Raw genomic sequence first — 17,357 nt, 5'->3', positions numbered from 1 at the left:
TCGGGAGGAAAGGGAATTTCCAGGAGGGCGTGCAGTACAGGGATCCCACTCGCATGGGATTTGGGGTGAGATGTGTGAGTGAATCCTGCTGGGCCTTTCACTTAGCTGAAGGGAATTTGGGGGTCCCGGGGTGGCTCTCTGGGGGAAGCTGGGATTACAGGGGCCCCACTTGTGACTCTTAGTGACATATAAGAGGCATCTGCAAGACATCTCAACAGCCTCAGCCTTCAAACTAGGCCCAGAATCTCCCAGTTCTAATTTTTGCTCCTGACCCCCCACAGGCAGTCAGAGGGAGCCTGTGAACACCCAAAGCAGACCAGGGTCCTCTCCTGCTTAGACTGCTCGCAGGGCACCATCTCACTCAGAGGAACAAGCCACAGTCCTAACCATGGCGCAAAGCCTGGTGTGATCTGTCTGTCACCGTTCTGACCCCATTTCCCCTCATTCTCCCCACCACCCCACCCACCCCACTCTGCCTCAGCCACACAGACCTCCTAATACATCTGCAGCCTCTGCACGGGCTGATCCTCTGCCTCATTTACTCTCCCCAGATGACCAGTAGCTCTCCCTAGCTTCCTGGAACATTCTATTTACAATTACAACCGGCCCACACTCCCAGACCTCTTTACCTGGCTCTAGTGTATTCCTCTCCCCATAACACTAATCACTTTCTAACACACTAAGTGATCACGTTATTTCCAACGTTAATTGTCTGAATCCACCGCGGGAATGTATCCACCACGGGAATGTAAGTTGCCGAGGACGAGGATCTTTATCTTGTTCATCGTCCTATTCTCAATCCCTAGAACAATGTCTAGCTCAATGACTAAACGGGGAGGGCGCGGGGACGGGGACAGAAATGCATGAACTGAGTCCTTGGATGAAACTGCAGCCAAGGCGGGCACAGGGAGGGAATTCTTCGTACCCAGGTGGGCGATAAACTCCTGAGATATGTCCATCCAGCGCAGCAACTGCTGCAGGAAGCCGAAGGCGAACCGTTTCTCAATGGAAGACGTGTCCAGTTCCATGTCCTTAAGACCTCTGCGTGCAGGCGGAGCGAGGGGTCAGCTCAGACGGAGATCAACGGTATTCCCCGCCTCTTTCCAGTTTCCCCTGGACTCCTCCAAGACCCACCTTCGTTTTCCAGGCCCCACCCTTCTTAGACTCCTCCCCTCTGGCCCTGCCTCCGCCCACAGGCCCCACCCCTCTGATCCCTCCCCAGCCCCACCCTATCAGCTTCCTCTCTCTGGCTCCGCCTCCGCTATTTAGGATTCGCCTCTCCCAGTTTATACTGGGGATCCGCGCGTAATCCCTACCGCTCCCCGACCCGGCTTCCAGCCCTCTTGCCTGGTGACCGCGTAGCCGTTCATCTGCAGGAACTTCAACAGCTCCTGGGCCTTCTCCCGATCTCGTGCCTTCTCCTTGGCCGTGAGCGTGTCGTAGGGAACCAGCAGGGGATGGGTCCCACCGCCTGGGACAGCGAAGACCAGAAATTAGGGGCGTTGGTAGGAGGGGGAACCCAAATCTCTCCTTGACGTGGTTCCTGAAGTTGAAAGTGTGCATACCTAACATTGCTTTCAGCTGCTCCCCACAGCCTCCCCACAGCCCTACAGGAGTAAACACTGTGACTATCCTCACTGTAGAGACGCAGAAAAAGCTGGCTTAAAACTCAACATTCAGAAAACTTAGATCATGGTATCCAGTCCCATCACTTCATGGCAAATAGATGGGGAAACAATGGAAACGGTGACACTTTATTTTCTTGGGCTCCAAAATCACTGCAGATGGTGACTGCAGCCACGAAATTAAAATATGCTTGCTCCTTGGAAGAAAAGCTATGACAAACCTAGACAGCATATTAAAAAGCAGAGACATTACTTTGCCAACAAAGGTCCATCTAGTCAAAGCTGTTTTTTCCAGTAGTCATGTATGGATGTGAGAGTTGGACTATAAAGAAAGCAGAGCGCTGAAGAATTGATACTTTTGAACTGTGGTGTTGGAGAAGACTCTTGACAGTCCCTTGGACTGCAAGGAGATCCAACCAGTCCATCCTAAGAGAAATCAGTCCTGAGTATTCATTGGAAGGACTGATGCTGAAGCTGGAACTCCAGTACTGATGTGATGGCCACCTGATGTGAAGAACTGACTCATCAGAAAAGACCCTGATACTGGGAAAGGTTGAAGGAAAGAGGAGAAGGGGACTACAGAGGATGAGATGGTTGGATGGCATCACCAACTCAATGGACATGAGTTTGAGTAAGCTCTGGGAGTTGGTGATGGATAAAGAAGCCTGGTGTGCTGCAGTCCATGGGGTCGCAAAGAGTTGGACATGACTGAGTGACTGAACTGAACTGAGAGACACAGAAAGGAAGGTTCAATGAGAGTGAAAGCAATCGTTCAAAGTCACGCAACTCTAACCCAGGCCCTTAGGACTCCGGAGCCTGTGACTAGGGGAACTGCAGAGAAGGGGAGTCTGTGCGGGTGGGGTGGGCGACCTCACCCTTGGCTTCCAGCTCCTGCTTCTTTTTGCGTCCCCATGTGTTGTGGTAATTTTCCGCCAGTTGTTCCGCCATGGCCTAGGAGTGGATGCAAAGGGGTCAAGGCCCACATTCAGAGGATGTTCTCCTCTAGCCACGGACACCTCCATGTTCCCAAATAAAGGGCCAGAAGACTCACTTGCAGCTCCCGAGACAGGGTAACTCCACTGAGATCGGGGGGTTGTGGGTTGTAGCCTTCTCTTGCATCATAGGTCTGGGGTGACAGGGGAGGGGGGGCTTGATTGGTTCACAGGAAGCCCAGGCCCTAACCCAATTCATCCCCTCCTCTGCCACCTTTCCTTAAAGGCCTGCCTCTAAGCCACCCTCTGCTCTTCTGCCCTTTGCAGTTTTTCAGGCTCCAGATCTCTTAGCTGGCACCCCGCTCCTGGCCTTCCCCGCTACCGCTGACCCCACTTCCTTCCCTTGGCCCTTTTCCCTCTCTGGACCCCACATCCTACCTGGCCCCACCCCTCCTGGCCCCACCCCTTCTCCTAGCTGCTCTCCACCCTGTCATGACCCCATCCCCTGCCCCAGCCCCGACTCCACCTGGGCGCTTTGGGATATCTTCCGGGTTTTCTTCTTCTCCGTCTTCTCCTCCTCACCCTCCCTGGCCTTCTCTATCGTCCATTCCCAGGCAATCATGGCCTTCAAGGACTCCTTTATGGGCCAGCGGTAAATCTCTTTGTCCTGGGGTGCACAGGAGGGAGTGGAGTTAATGGAATGGGGTGAGAGGGAGGGGGAGGTAGGACCTCCTGGCTCAGCCTCATCGGCCTCCAGGGTCCCAAGAAGGGGAAAACCCTGACAATATGTCTAAGTGGTCCAGTCCGAATTCAAAACCAAGTCTCTTACCTGCCCTGTAACACAGGCTCCCAAACAAGCTCTCATTATCCCATTCTACACATGAGACTCAGAGAAGTTAAGTTGTATGGTCAAGGAGTCAAACCTAGTCCCTCTGACTGTTTCTAAAAGAAGGGACACGAGGAGTCTGTGATCAATGGGAGGCAGTCAGGTTTGCCAGAAGGCAAAGTCCATGGAGCCGACTCATTAGAAAAGACCCTGATGCTGGGAAAGATTGAGGATAGGAGAAGAAGGGGGCTACAGAGGATGAGATGGTTGGATGGCATCATTGATTCAATGGCCATGAGTTTAAGCAAGTTTGAGATAGTGAAGGACAGGGAAGCCTGGCATGCTGCAGTTCACAGGGTCCCAAAGAACTGGACGCAAATGAGCGGCTGAACAACAGAAGTCCATGGGTGAGGAACTCGAATCCACAGATCCAGCTAGATCCAAACCTATGAAGCTGCCTCCTCGAAGCCCCCAATTTTGGACCCCCAACTTTGGGCCCCAAGGTTTGGTCACCTTCTCTGAAAAGGTCTTGTAGGGCCTCAGCATGGGATGGGTCTTGAGTTCCTCATCTATGTTCTCCCCATAGGACCAGTTGTTCTGGATCTGAAGGATGAGATGGGACAGGTAGGGACAGTGTCACTATGGAGTTGAGGGTGGGAGCAGGATGAGGGGTGGACACCAGCCTGGGGGACACTGAAGGGGAGCCCTGGAGGGGCTGAGGGCTCCAGGAGGAGTTATGGGTCTCAGGGAAATCTGGGGCCCTCTAGGAGGATCTGGGTCTGGGGGAAAGCTGGGGTCTTGAGGAAGGTGGGCAAGGGTGGGGAATTCCTGGGGAGGGGAGGACCCTGATGCCGACCTTGTCGAAGGCCCACTTCTCGTGTGTGTACTCGGCGAACTTGTTAATGAAGGAGTCCAGCTTCTCTGGGATGATCACACTATTGGGGGGATGGGGTCAACAGATGTTGGATCTGGCCCTTTCTTCCATCTCTGAAACCTCCTTCCCCCAGCCCCCCACCGCCTGCAGGCCTCACTTGAGGGTCTCCACAGGCCGAGGATCAAAGTTGCCTTCAGCATCCACCGTGGCCTTTTTCTCAGCCTTGGATGAGTATGAGGCATCCACGTAGTCTGGGGGCAGGGCTCCTGCGATGGCACACAGGCAGGGCATAGCCATGCGGTACAACTCTTGATCATATTTCTGTGGAATGTGAGGGGGGCGGGGTGGGTCACTGCAGGCCTGGCTGAGCCTTCCAATTCTGGGGCCCCAGGACTTCAAATTCACCCCTCCAATAATCAATCCTCTTTCTTAAGCCCTCAGACCTGAAGTATGGTCTCACTCTAAAACTCAAACCTCAGACCCACCTGGACTCTCAAAGCACCCCTAATTAATACTCTCCAAGCCCCCAAACTAGAGTCCCCCATCCCCTCTTCCATGATATTCAAACCAGAGACCCAACTCATAGATCCTCCTAGATCCAGACCTGCAGAACTGCTTCCCTCCCTGAACCCCCAAACTGGGAATTTCATTTTGGGTCCCTGACTTCAGATCCCAAGCCCTCCAAACAGGTTTCTTTCAGGAGCCCTGGGTGCTCAGACCTTATGGGCCAGCGAGTCAAAGATGCCCCAGAAGAGTTTACGAGTGAGGTGCAGCTCTTCCTCCGAGGTGACCCCAAAGTTGGCCCAACCTGTGGGGAGGCAGTAGTACTTCCAACAGCGCTCATAGTGGTTGGTGAGGAGCTGGGTGGGAGCAAGAGGGGGACACACGAATGAGGGGGACATAAACAGGGGAAGACAAATGAAGGCCTAGGGAGGCCCAGAGTGCCACTGATTTTAAGTTATGAAGGAGCTGTAGATCATGCGAATGACATGCTAATAAGAGAATGGTATGCATATTGGGAAGTGATCCTGGACAGTTTATTATGTAAATTTGGCACTCTTATTCAGAATCAGGATGGGCATTAAATCAAACCTGGATTTTCCTGGTGTTGCTTTACGCGAATAAGCATGCGGATATTAATCCACGGGAAGGGTTGTGTGCAAATGGGCATAAGGATGAAGTGATCTGTCCTTATGTGAATTAACATGGCAAGTAGAAACATACTCAGTACTCCATGCAAACATATGGTAACTGGGGAGAGAGCCTCTACCATCCAATATGTAAATTTAAAATAGGGGTGATTTAAATGTATTGTGCAAAATAGTTAAGATATGTGAGTTGGGGGTATCTCCTTAGGCAAAGAAGCATGCAAATGAAAAAATAATAGACGAGACAGTGTGCAAATATGCAGGATAGCTGTGGTACTGTTGATTCAAATAAATGCTCTCATTTGAATAGCGGAAGGCTGGTGGTCTAAGCACGCGAATAAGCATACTGATTAGGAAAAGTGGTGCGCCCCACACAAATATATGCTGACTAAGGGGGGCTGGCTCACTGTTGGGCGAATTAAATTCTAATTAGGGAGTGCTAGAGGCACCAATGAAGCAAAGTGAACGACCTGGGAATCCTAGTATGCAAATAAGAATATTAAAGAAGTTTCTATGACGCCTGCTGCCCGAACGTTTGCAGGTTAAGCGGCCCAGACGATGTGATACTAAAAAGTTCCATAGTCAGAGCATAGAGCAAGGCGGTGGGTGGAGCATGGAAATATGCAAGCTGAAGAGGGCTTGCCCTCACCTTGAGCGGCATCTTGGCGAACTCGTTAAGGATGGGCACGTCGAACACCAGGCGCCGCAGCAGGTGCTGCAGCATGGACGGGCGGATGTACCTGCGGGGACACGCACAGGACGGGGTTCTCTCTCCCCAAGGCCCGCCTCGCTCGTAGCCCCGCCCACCCGGGTCCCGCCCCACCTGCAGAGCGCCATCAAGCATTCCTCGATGACGTCGCGCTGTGCCTTGGTGAGCGAGCGGCCGCGTGACAGGCGGTACACCGTGTGAAGCATGGAGTCCACCATGATGGCGCGATGCTCCGTTCCCGCAAACAGGGGCGCACACTTGGTGATGAGCGGCAGCACCGCCAGGCACAGGTAGCGGTTCAGCGCCAGCGCCATCTCCGTCGTGCTGAAAGTGGCCTGGGGCGCAGGGTGGGGACATCAGGTCCCCGTGCATGCTCCTGGGGTTGCCCTGGCAACTCAACCACCCGGGCCTCTGATCTTTGCCCCAAACCTGCTCCTCCCAGTCTCTATTACCCTTATTACTTTGGACTAAGAAAATTTCAAACATATACAAAAGTCCAGGAGTCAATTAATGAACCCTCATTATCCAGATTAGACTGTTCTGCAGGCGTTCCCATGACCCATCTCAACCGTGGAGGCTGGGAGGGTGGCCAGCCTACTCACCGTGTCCAGCGAGGCAGCCGCCCGCATGTCGGGCAGGAACCCCACGTCCAGCACATGCAGTAGGAAGTCCTGGTTCTCAATGCCATATACTCGGTCCAGGAAGAGCACCATAGACGCCTTGTGGTCGGGCACAAAGGATGCTGACATCTTTGGTTGCACCAGAGCCCCATCTGTGGGCAAGGAGACTGGGATTAGGGCTGCCCTTGGGGCCCCTCTGCTTCCTCCCCAGCATCAGTCCTTTGCTGAGTCCTGCCCCTCTGCACCTTTGCCCAGGGTGGGGATCTGCAGCGGGAGGCTGATGATGCCCACGAGGTCGTCCAGGGGCACAAGGGAGCGCAGGATGGCGCGGATCCGCAGGGCCTCACCCTTGCCGGCTTGAATTAGCTGGAGAGGGGAGGTGGGCATGTCATCAGGCACCCCACGCCCCATTTGGTCATTCCATCCCTTCCTGACCCGCTGGCACATAAGTAGGACCCTGTACCCTGAGTGAATGCTAGAATTTCCAGCCCTGACTCCTCCGCTTGCGCTGTTCGCCTGCAGCCCTGACAACCCCGGCTCTCATTGCCTGGTCTCCCCCACTGGACTGGGAGGTCCATGAGAGTGGGGCCACAGGCTCTCTTGGTTATTGGTGTGTTCCCAGCGTTGCCTGGCCCAGGACCACCCACACAGCAAGAGCTGAATCAGTGTCGCTGAATGTCTGAAAGAAGAGGTTCAAGGTTGGCCATGCCCTGTGCCCCAGCCCAGGCTTCAGGTCTCACATGCATCTCTGGCGCGCAGCGTCCCAGCAGGTCAATCAAGGCAGCGTAGAAGGACATGATGGCGTGTCCCAGGTGCACCCGGTTTTCTTCGGGGGGCTCCTCCCCAAAGCTGCAAGGGAAGGAGGTGATGTGAGGAAGGGGCGGCATCAAGGGGCTTGGGGAGGGTGGTTTGTTCTGTCGAGGAGAGGTCGGGAGACTCACTGCTCGCGCCGCCGGTCCCTACGGACGCCTGGGCCATCCCGCGCAGGGTCCTCGGAGATGCGGATGGCCTCTTCGATGGTGGCCAGCAGCCCCGAGCCGCCCTCACCCCGCAGGGCAGGCCCAAAGCACTCGGGCTTGCGGATCAGCAGCCGCACCACCACATTGGCGTTCTCCTCCACGCTCTCGCCTGTTGGCACAGAGTCAGGAGGCCTCTTGAGCCACTGCCCAGGGTTCCTCCCTGGGCAGTCCTCAACCTGGCACCTCGAGGGTGAACTCCAGGCCCCCGTTGACCTCTGGACCCTGCCCTATGCCCACTAGGAGGCACCCCTGCCCAGGCCAGGCCTGTGGCTTAGAATATGGACCACACCCGAGGGAGGTTTGACCCGTGACGGCCCCCAGCCTCCCACCCTGTTACCGCCACCGCCCGCCTCACCATTGACGAAGACAGCGAAGCGCAGGAAGTCCAGGTAGCGCTCGCCACCACAGGGGTTCCAGCCGATGTCTGGGTACCCTTTGGCCAGGAGCATGGGGCAGCTTTGGAGGCCACAGCCAGCCAGGTAGGACACCACCTGAGTGTAGAGGGAGGCTCACCCAGGGGCTCGACCCACACCACCTTTCTCCCCAAGGCACAAGTCCCTGTCTGCCCCGGGACCTCTGCAATCCGACTGTCTCTGGATCCCTCAGCCAATAAGCCTCATCTTCCACCATCAATCTCCCCCCTGGACCATCACAGCCACCTTCTCCCGGGCTCACTGTTCCCTTCAACCCCCAGTCTGTTCCCTACACAGTCAGAGGGACCCTGCAAATACTGTGATGCCATCTCTCTTAGGGCCATGCCCAAAGACCCTCCATATAGCCTGCCCTTGTCACCTCCTGCCCTCACCTCCGAGCACTCACCCTGTGTCCCTCTGCTACAACCACACTGGTCTCTTTGCTGTTTATCAAACTTGCTGAGTTCACTCCTGCCCCAGGGCCCTTGCACTGGCTCCTTCCCAGCTTGGAATGCTCTCCTTCCCCCTCCATGTCCGTGTGGCCCCTGTCTCCTTCAGAACTTTACCTGACTATCACTTTCTCACTGAGGCTTTCTGTGACCACTCTTGTCTAAATTTGGGCACACCCTTCCGACTCTTGATATTTCTCTCTGGTTTTTTCCTCCTTGAACTTGTCCCTAGCTAATACACCATGCATGTGTGCGAGCTCAGTCACTTCAGTTGTGTCGGACTCTTCACGACCCCATGGACTGAAGCCCACCAGGCTTCTCTGTCCATGGAATCATCCTAACAAGATTACTAGAAGTGAGTTGCCATTTCCTCCTCCAGGGGATCTTCCCGACCCAGGGATCGAACATGCATTTCCCGCAGCTCCTACTTGGCAGGCAGATTCTTTACCACTGAGCCACCTGGGAAGCCCTAATACACCATATATTTTACTTATTCATCGTGTTTATTTTCCATCTTCCCAACTAGAATGTCAGCTTCACAAGGACAAGGATTTTTGACCATCTCAATCACTGTCATACCCCTACTGCCTTGGACCAGTCTTGACACATAATAGGTGCTCAATAAACATTTGTTAAATAAATTATTTAACTGTCAGAGAGTGTGTACGGTTTTGTAAGTGCTTTTGTGGGTTAACTCATTTAATCTTCAGAACAACTACATGAAACTGTTTCCATTATATTCATTCTACAGATGAGGAGATGGAAGCCTGGAGAATTAAGTCACTAGTCCAAAGCCATACAGCAAAGGGGGGCAGTGTGGAGAGTTGAACCTAAGTTGCTGAACTCCATAGCCCTTGCTCTTCACTGCTACACACAGAAGCAGGGAGCACAGACGGCCAAGAAACGTGCCAAGGCCACAAGGCTGGGGAGGTGGGGCGTGGATTTTCACTCAGCCCTGGGGTCACAAAGAATCAGACACAACCGAACGACTACGCACACACACACACCATGACTGAGTGACTAGGTCCTGTTCCTTCCCTGAGATTATTCCCCTCGTGATTCAGTTCTGGACCCTGCACAACAGCACCCCTAGAGTGTATCCCAAATCAGCAGGCGCCCCAAGAGGTCAGGTACGGGCCAGGCCTCTTCCCTCCATACCTTCTCCAGATCCTGCTCCTGCAACGCCAAGGCCAGCTCGTTGTTGTCGATGACAGAGGCAGCTGCCACGTCCAGGGGAGTGGAGCCCTGCATGCCTGTGGGGGTGAGAGGCAGTGAGAATGCTCATTAGAGGTGCCTGGCTGACTGTCTTACTTTTGTTTATCTCATCTCCTCCAAGAAGACTTCCTTGACCACCTCTTTCCCAGCCTGGGTCACATGCTTCCTCTGACCCGTGCTTCCCCATCCCAGGCCTGAGCAGTCCAAGCTGTCTCGGTCCAGGATGAGTTTGTCTTCCCCACTCCACTGTGAGCCCCATGAGGGCCAGGCCCAGGGCTGTCTGGGTGTCCCCAGCGCTACTCATTACAGGGCCAGATTTGGGGTGGGTTGAGTTCCCCAGGTGGCGTTAGTGGTAAAGAACCTGCCTGCCAATGCAGGAGACATAAGAAACATGGGTTCGATCCCTGGGTTAGGAAGATCCCCTGGAGGAGGGCATAGCAACCCACTCTAGTATTCTTGCCTGGAGAATCCCATGGACAAAGGGGCCTGACGGGCTACCGTCCATGAGGTCACAAAGAGTCGGACACGACTGAAGTGACTTAGCATCCACACACACACATTTGTTGAGTGACTGAGGGAGCCTGCGGAGGGTGGGGCCCGGCCTGGATGGACTGCTAGGAGTGGGCTCAGGGCTGCTCACCCAGGCCGATGCCACTGTTCTCCAGCAGGTAGCTCAGGTGGTCGAACATGGAGCGCTGGTTCTGCCGGCTGATGCGGCAGAAGTAGCAGAGGAAGCGGCAGCAGCTCGTCACCATCTTGGGGAAGCGGATCTCCTGGGTGGGTAGGGTGGGCCAGTGGTCAGTGCCTGCCTGCCTTGGCCCCCTCCCCTGAGCTCCCTGGCCCACACAGCCCCCTTACCTTGGATTCACCGCCCCCAAGGACGTTCACCATGACCTCCATGACTGTCTCATGCATGCCCAGTGCCCTCATCAGGTTCGGGTGTTGGTAGAAGACTTTGTTGTTCATGATGTTCCTGTGGACAGGCCGAGTGCATGGGGTCAAGTCCATGGAGAGCCCCCAGACCCTTGGGGGAGCCATCACCACGACTGTGGTAAGAGTTCACATTTACTGAACTCCTAGTCTGTGCCCAGCACCGCCCCCTTTACTGATCTGAACTCATCCAAGCCTCATGTCCACTCTGGAAGGCAGGAACTATAATTATCCCTGTTTCACAGACAAGAAAACCAGGCAAAGATCCAGGGTGGGCTCCCCTGGGGCAGACATCTTTAGCTTGTTGCATGTTGTATTGCCAAATGCCTAGAAAGGGCCTGGCATACAGTAGGTGCTCAACAGATGCTTGCTGAGTGAATGAACGAGGCACACTTGACACTGAGTGAGTGCTCAAACCTATTATTATTGCTTTGGGCTTCCCAAGTGGCTCAGTGGTAAAGAATCCACCCGCCAAGCAGGAGATGTGGGTTTGATCCCTGGCTTGGGAAGATCCCTTGGAGAAGGAAATGGCAATCCACTCCAAGATTCTTGCCTGGGACAACGAGGCAATCCCATGGACAGATGGGATTGGGCTACAGTCCATGGGGTTGCCAAAGAGTGGGATACAACTTAGCGACTACACAAAAACACACCAGCTCACTGAAGCCACACCACGACTCCGAGACGTAGGTGTGGCTTTTTCTTAGTTTACAGATAAAGAAATGGAAGCTCAAAGGGTGCAAATCTTGTGCCAAGAGTCACAGGCAAGTAGGAGAGGCTCCCCAGGAGTGAGTGGAGAGGTAAGGGGAGACAGTCTAGCAGCTGGGAGGAGCACACCACCTCTAGGATTGGGCAGAAGTGGGGACAGGCACGTTACTGCAACCAGAGGACGTGAGGCGGGGACAAGCTGGAGCCCAGAGGGCTCCGGTCCCTTCCCGCGAAGACAAGCTGAGTCAGGGGAGGGGCGGGGCTCAGCAGGCGAGGGGAGGGGCCTCAGCAGGGGAGGGCAGGGGCTCAGTAGGGGAGCGACAGGACTCAGCGGAGGAGGGGCGGGGCTTCAGCGGGGAGGGGAGGGGCTTCAACAGGGAAGCGGAGAGGCTCAGTAGGGGAAAGGCGGGGGTCTCACCCGATGCTCTGGATCATGAGGTTCTCCTCCTGGGGGCCCATCTGCACGATGAGCAGTGAGCGGATCTGGCCGAGGCACTCGAGCAGGCTCATGGTGTCCTCCACGGAGGAGGGGGAGATGGTGTAGGCCCGGGGCAGGGCGCGCAGCAGCTCCCCGAGCCCATCGTACTGCCGGTGCAGGAGGCTGAACATGGCGCGGACCAGCTCAGGGCTCTGCACGAAGTCCTCTTGGGCCCAACGCACCACCGTGTGGGACACCAGCTCTTGCAGCGACTCTGGGAAGGGACACAGGGTCTGAACGGGCTTCCAGGACAGGGCTATGAGCCAGAACAATGCAAGAGGAGCCTTTCTTGCCAAAGGGCTTCTCAGTTGCTACCCTTGCCAGGACTGGGCAGATGCTGGCAGACTCTGTTCTATGGCCCTAAGAGTCTCCTTGTCATCTTCACCCTATACCCAGACCACAAGAGGCCCCTTTTCAAGGGGAAAAAGAATGGGTACCACCAGATACAAAGTACTAGAGCGCTATTAGGAGCATCTTTAAAAGCACAAATGGTAATTCCATTAGTTCTGTAGAGTGAAGTGAAAGTCGCTCAGTCGTGTCCGACTCTTTGCCACCCCATGGACTATACGGTCCATGGAATTCTCCGGGCCAGAATACTGGAGTGGGTAGCCTTTCCTTCTCCAGGGGATCTTCCCAACCCAGGGATTGAACCCAGGTCTCCTGCATTGCAGGCAGATTCTTTACCAGCTGAGCTATCAGGGAAGCCCCTGTTCTGTAAAAATGCAGGCAATTTTGGGACTTCCCTGGTGGTCCAGCAGTTAAGATTCTGTGCTTCCAATGCAAGAAGTATGGGGTTTGATCCCTGGGCAGAGAACTAAGCTCCCATGTGCCACAAGATGTGGCCAAAGAAAACCAAAAACAGCCAGTTTTTCCTCATGGGAGACGACAGACACAAAGAGAAACTGTGAGGACATTGGTGGCATTTGAAAATAATGTCAAAAATGAACTGTTTTCTTTCCCTGGTGATTTCCCCAGGACTTTCTTCCCTTACATCCAGCATCCACGTCTCTCTCTGTCTCTCTTTCTCTCCCAGCACTTTTTCTTCCCAGGATTTCTGGGAAAGAAGATAGATGTTTCCCATGTCTCAGAGTTAGGAGAAACCTTCCTGCACTGGCACTGAATGATGACCTGGGACATGTCCTACCCTCCGTCCATCTGCTCTATGCACTCTGGACCCATCACGTCAGACTTCATATTCAGCGCCTCTCCTGCTCACTTGGCTCCAGCCATGCTGGCCTCTAAATGCACCAAGGATGTTCCTGCCTCAGGGCTTTTGCACCGGCTATTCTTTCTGTACCAACTATCTTCTCCCAAATCTTTGCATCTTCTGCCCCCATTCTAACCTTTCCATCTTTGTCCCTCTTTCTCCCCTACTCAACTTCATTTTTCTTATTAGCATCTATGGTCATTTGACATTATGGTGTGTGCATATATATCTCTTTTGTAATATTCTAAACTCCTTCAAGGTAGAGACTTTGACTCTTTGTTGTTGTTTGTCACTAAGCTGTGTCTGACTTTTTGTGACCCCACGGACTGTAGCATGCCAGGTTCCTCTGTCCTCCCCTGTCTTCCAGGGAGTTTGCTGTGTTTAGTCGCTCAGTCGTGTCCACCTCTCTGTGACCCCATGGACTGTAGCCCGCCAGACTCTGCTAAAATTCATGTCCATTCAGTCAGTGATGCTATCTAACCACCTCATCCTCTGCTGCCCTTTTCTCCTCCTGCCCTCAATCTTTCCCAGCATCAGAGTCTTTTCCAGTGAGTCAGTTCTTCACACCAAGTGGCCAAAGTATTGGAGCTTCAGCTTCAGCAACAGTCCTTCCAATGAATATTCAGGGTTGATTTCCTTCAGGATTAACTGGTTTGATTTTTTTGCAGTCCAAGAGACTCTCAAGAGTCTTCTCCAGCACCACAATTCAAAAGCATCAATTCTTTGGTGCTCAGCCTTCTTTGTGAATCAACTCTGTGAATCAACCATACATGACTGCTGGAAAAATCATAACTTTGACTATATAACCTTTTGTTGGCAAAGTGATGTCTCTGCTTTTTAATACGCTAACTAGGTTTGTCATAGCTTTCTTTCCAAGGAGCAAGCGTCTTTTAATTTCATGGCTGCAGTCACCATCCACAGTGATCTGGGGCCTAAGAAAATAAAATCTATCACTGCTTCCACTTTTCCCCCTTATATTTGCCATGAAGCAATATATTGGTCTAACAATAGTGCCTGGCCCAGAATTCGTCCAATAATTTATGAAATGTTATAGAATAAACTCTGTAGCAATGTCAGGGACTCTGTCCTTGTTATATGGTGCTAATACATAGTTTGTATAATGACCTACTGGCCCAACATTTATCATGACTGTTTTCCTATCCCTCAGCACAGTAATTGTTTCACCAAGAAATAAAAGAAAAAAAAACCGAAAAGCCTTGGAAACCACGGTGGTGCAGGAGTTGCCCCCAGTCCTAGGTTGGAGGTGTGGCTCCCCTCTGGCAGTCCTGCGCCACACTATTTCAACACACACACTGTGCAGCACCCGTGTTTGGGCCACACCTCCAGCAGGCCTCCTCTCTCACCCCCGTCTCCTCTCCTCCTCTCTCATTAATACCACTTACCCATCCCTCGTGCCACTCCTGGGGCCTGTCTTGTACCCAGAAGCTCCCTAAGCACAGGGCTGCCTGGCCCACCCCTGTCTTTCCCTGGTGGCCCCAGTGCTCACGGGGTTTGCGCTCCTCGGCAGGTGATTCCTCCTCCGATTTCTCCTCCTTCTTCTTCACCAGCCGCACCTTCTCCAACAGGCTCATCAGGCGACTGCCCAGGGTGGCTTCTTCCTCTGGTTCCTCCTCTTCCCCCGCCAGTTGAATTCCTGGAGGTAGACAAGAAGGGAAGGCATGTCATTCATCTGCTTGCTTATTAATCTGCTGAATCATTTACTTCTTTATTCATTCACATATTCACGCATTCATTTCTCACTCGTGTGTGTGTGTTCATGGGGTTTTTCATTTATTTCTTTATATGTTCATCTATTTGTTCACTTATTCATTCTTTAAATTGTTTATCTTTTAAATCAACTATTGCAAGTATCTTCAAAGAACTAAAGGAAACCATGTCTAAAGTATTAAAGCGAAGTATGATGACAGTGACTCATCAAATAGAGACTCATGATAAAGAGGCAGGACTTTCCTGGTGGTCCAGTGGTTAAGAATTCACCTGCCAATGCAAGTGTCTTAGGTTCGATCCCTAGTCCGGGAAGATCCCATATGTTTCAAGGCAACTAAGCCCAAGGGCCACAACTACTGAGCCACACTCTAGGGCCCATGGGCTGCAACTGCTGAGCCCACGAGCCCTAGAGCCTGTGAAATAAGAGAAGCCTCCACACTGCAACTAGAGAGTAGCCCCTACTCACTGCAATGAAGACCCAACACAGCCAATAATAATAATAAAAAGAAATAGATACAAAAATAACCATATAGAAGCTGAAGTGACAAAGTAAAATAACTGAAATATAAAAATTAGAGTGGCACAACAGCATATTTGAGATAGAAGGAGAAAGAATCAATGAACTTGATTCATAGAACAACAAGAGGTTATCCAGCCTTAATAAAAGAATGAAGAAAAATTAACAGAGCCACAGAGACCCATGGTATACCATCAAGTATAACAATGTATGCATAATGGGAGTCCTAGAAAAAGCGATGAGAATGGGACAGAAGACTATTTAGAAAAACAATGGCCCCAAAGTCTGCAATTTGATGAAAAATATTAATCTACACATTTAAGAAACTCAGCAACCTCAAATGGGATAAATTCAATGAGTTCCACACCTACATACATCGTACTCAAACTGCTTAGAGGCAAAAGTAAAGAGAAATATTGAAAGCCAGCCAGATAAAAATGAATCATCACATACAAAAACAATCTCAGTAAGATGATCAGCTGACTTCTTATGAGAAACAATAGAGATCAGCCAACCATCCTTCAAGCCATCTTTCTTTTTATTCATCCAACCAGTCAGCCATCTCTTTACTCACCCCTTTATTCAGCTATTCTTCTCTCCATCAATTCACACACTTGTCCATTCACTTATATACCAGCAAATCTGGAAAACTCAGCAGTGGCCACAGGCCTGGAAAAGGTCAGTTTTCATTCCAATCCCAGAGAAAGGCAATGCCAAAGAATGCTCAAACTACCGCACAATTGCACTCATCTCACACGCTAGTAAAATAATGCTCAAAATTCTCCAAGCCAGGCTTCAACAGTACGTGAACCATGAACTTACAGATGTACAAGCTGGATTTAGAAAAGGCAGAGGAACCAAAGATCAAATTGCTAACATCCGTGGATCATCGAAAAAGCAAGAGAGTTCCAGGAAAACATCTGCTGCTAAGTTGCTTCAGTCGTGTCCGACTCTGTGCGACCCCATTGATGGCAGCTCCCCCGTCCCTGGGATTCTCCAGGCAAGAACACTGGAGTGGGTTGCCATTTCCTTCTCCAATGCATGAAAGTGAAAAGTGAAAGTGAAGTCGCTTAGTCATGTCCGACTCTTAGCGACCCCATGGACTGCAGCCTACCAGACTCCTCTGTCCATGGGATTTTCCAGGCAAGAGTACTGGAGTGGGTTGCCATACTTCTGCTTTATTGACTATGCCAAAGCCTTTGACTGTGTGGATCACAATAAACTGTGGAAAATTCTGAAAGAGATGGGAATACCAGACCACCTGACCTGCCTCTTGAGAAACCTGTATGCAGTCAAGCAGCAGCAGTTAGAACTGGACATGGAACAACAGACTGGTTCCAAATAGGGAAAGGAGTACGTCAAGGCTGTATACTGTCACCTTGCTTATTTAACTTATATGCAGAGTACATCATGAGAAACGCTGGGCTGGAAGAAACACAAGCTGGAATCAAGATTTCTGGGAGAAATATCAATAACCTCAGATGACACCATCTTTTTGGCAGAAAGTGAAGAAGAACTAAAGAGCCTCTTGATGAACGCGAAAGAGGAGAGTGAAAAAGTTGGCTTAAAGCTCACCAGAAAACTCATCAGAAAAGTTGGCTTAAAGCTCATCAGAAAACTAAGATCATGGCATCTGGTCCTATCACTTCATGGCAAATAGATGGGGAAACAGTGGAAACAGTGACAGACTATCTTTTTGGGCTCCAAAATCACTGCAGATGGTGACTGCAGCCATGAAATTAAAAGACGCTTACTCCTTGGAAGAAAAGTTATGACCAACCTAGATGGCATATTAAAAAGCAGAGACATTACTTTGCCAACAAAGGTCTGTCTAGTCAAAACAATGGTTTTTCCAGTAGTCATGTATGGATGTGAGAGTTGGAGTATAAAGAAATCTGAGCACAAAAAAATTGATGCTTTTGAACTGTGGTGTTGGAGAAGACTCCTGAGAGTCCCTTG

The 17,357-nt window shown here is 51.8% G+C and overlaps 1 protein-coding gene across 2 annotated transcripts in view; it reads right to left on the bottom strand.

Moving 5' to 3' along the window:
- The window catches only part of RYR1 (ryanodine receptor 1), a 126,621-nt gene that overhangs the window by 63,226 nt on the left and 46,038 nt on the right, over positions 1–17,357 (bottom strand). For both annotated transcript variants that reach the window (XM_052656509.1, XM_052656510.1), the window contains exons 38-58: positions 14,661–14,807; positions 11,887–12,160; positions 10,689–10,803; positions 10,471–10,603; positions 9,774–9,868; positions 8,109–8,244; positions 7,676–7,862; positions 7,475–7,583; positions 6,980–7,100; positions 6,717–6,886; positions 6,229–6,449; positions 6,055–6,145; positions 4,977–5,117; positions 4,415–4,578; positions 4,240–4,318; positions 3,897–3,986; positions 3,084–3,224; positions 2,677–2,751; positions 2,501–2,576; positions 1,348–1,471; positions 926–1,041 (exon numbers count right to left, since the gene is read on the bottom strand). In XM_052656509.1, coding sequence (XP_052512469.1) covers positions 926–1,041; positions 1,348–1,471; positions 2,501–2,576; positions 2,677–2,751; positions 3,084–3,224; positions 3,897–3,986; positions 4,240–4,318; positions 4,415–4,578; positions 4,977–5,117; positions 6,055–6,145; positions 6,229–6,449; positions 6,717–6,886; positions 6,980–7,100; positions 7,475–7,583; positions 7,676–7,862; positions 8,109–8,244; positions 9,774–9,868; positions 10,471–10,603; positions 10,689–10,803; positions 11,887–12,160; positions 14,661–14,807 — 2,805 coding nt within the window. The remainder of the gene's footprint in view (positions 1–925; positions 1,042–1,347; positions 1,472–2,500; positions 2,577–2,676; positions 2,752–3,083; positions 3,225–3,896; positions 3,987–4,239; positions 4,319–4,414; positions 4,579–4,976; positions 5,118–6,054; positions 6,146–6,228; positions 6,450–6,716; positions 6,887–6,979; positions 7,101–7,474; positions 7,584–7,675; positions 7,863–8,108; positions 8,245–9,773; positions 9,869–10,470; positions 10,604–10,688; positions 10,804–11,886; positions 12,161–14,660; positions 14,808–17,357) is intronic.

This window comes from Budorcas taxicolor, chromosome 18 (assembly GCF_023091745.1).
Source record: "Budorcas taxicolor isolate Tak-1 chromosome 18, Takin1.1, whole genome shotgun sequence".
NCBI lineage: Eukaryota > Metazoa > Chordata > Mammalia > Artiodactyla > Bovidae > Budorcas > Budorcas taxicolor.
Note: the sequence above shows the minus strand (reverse complement) of the source record. Positions and strands in the feature narration are given on the sequence as shown.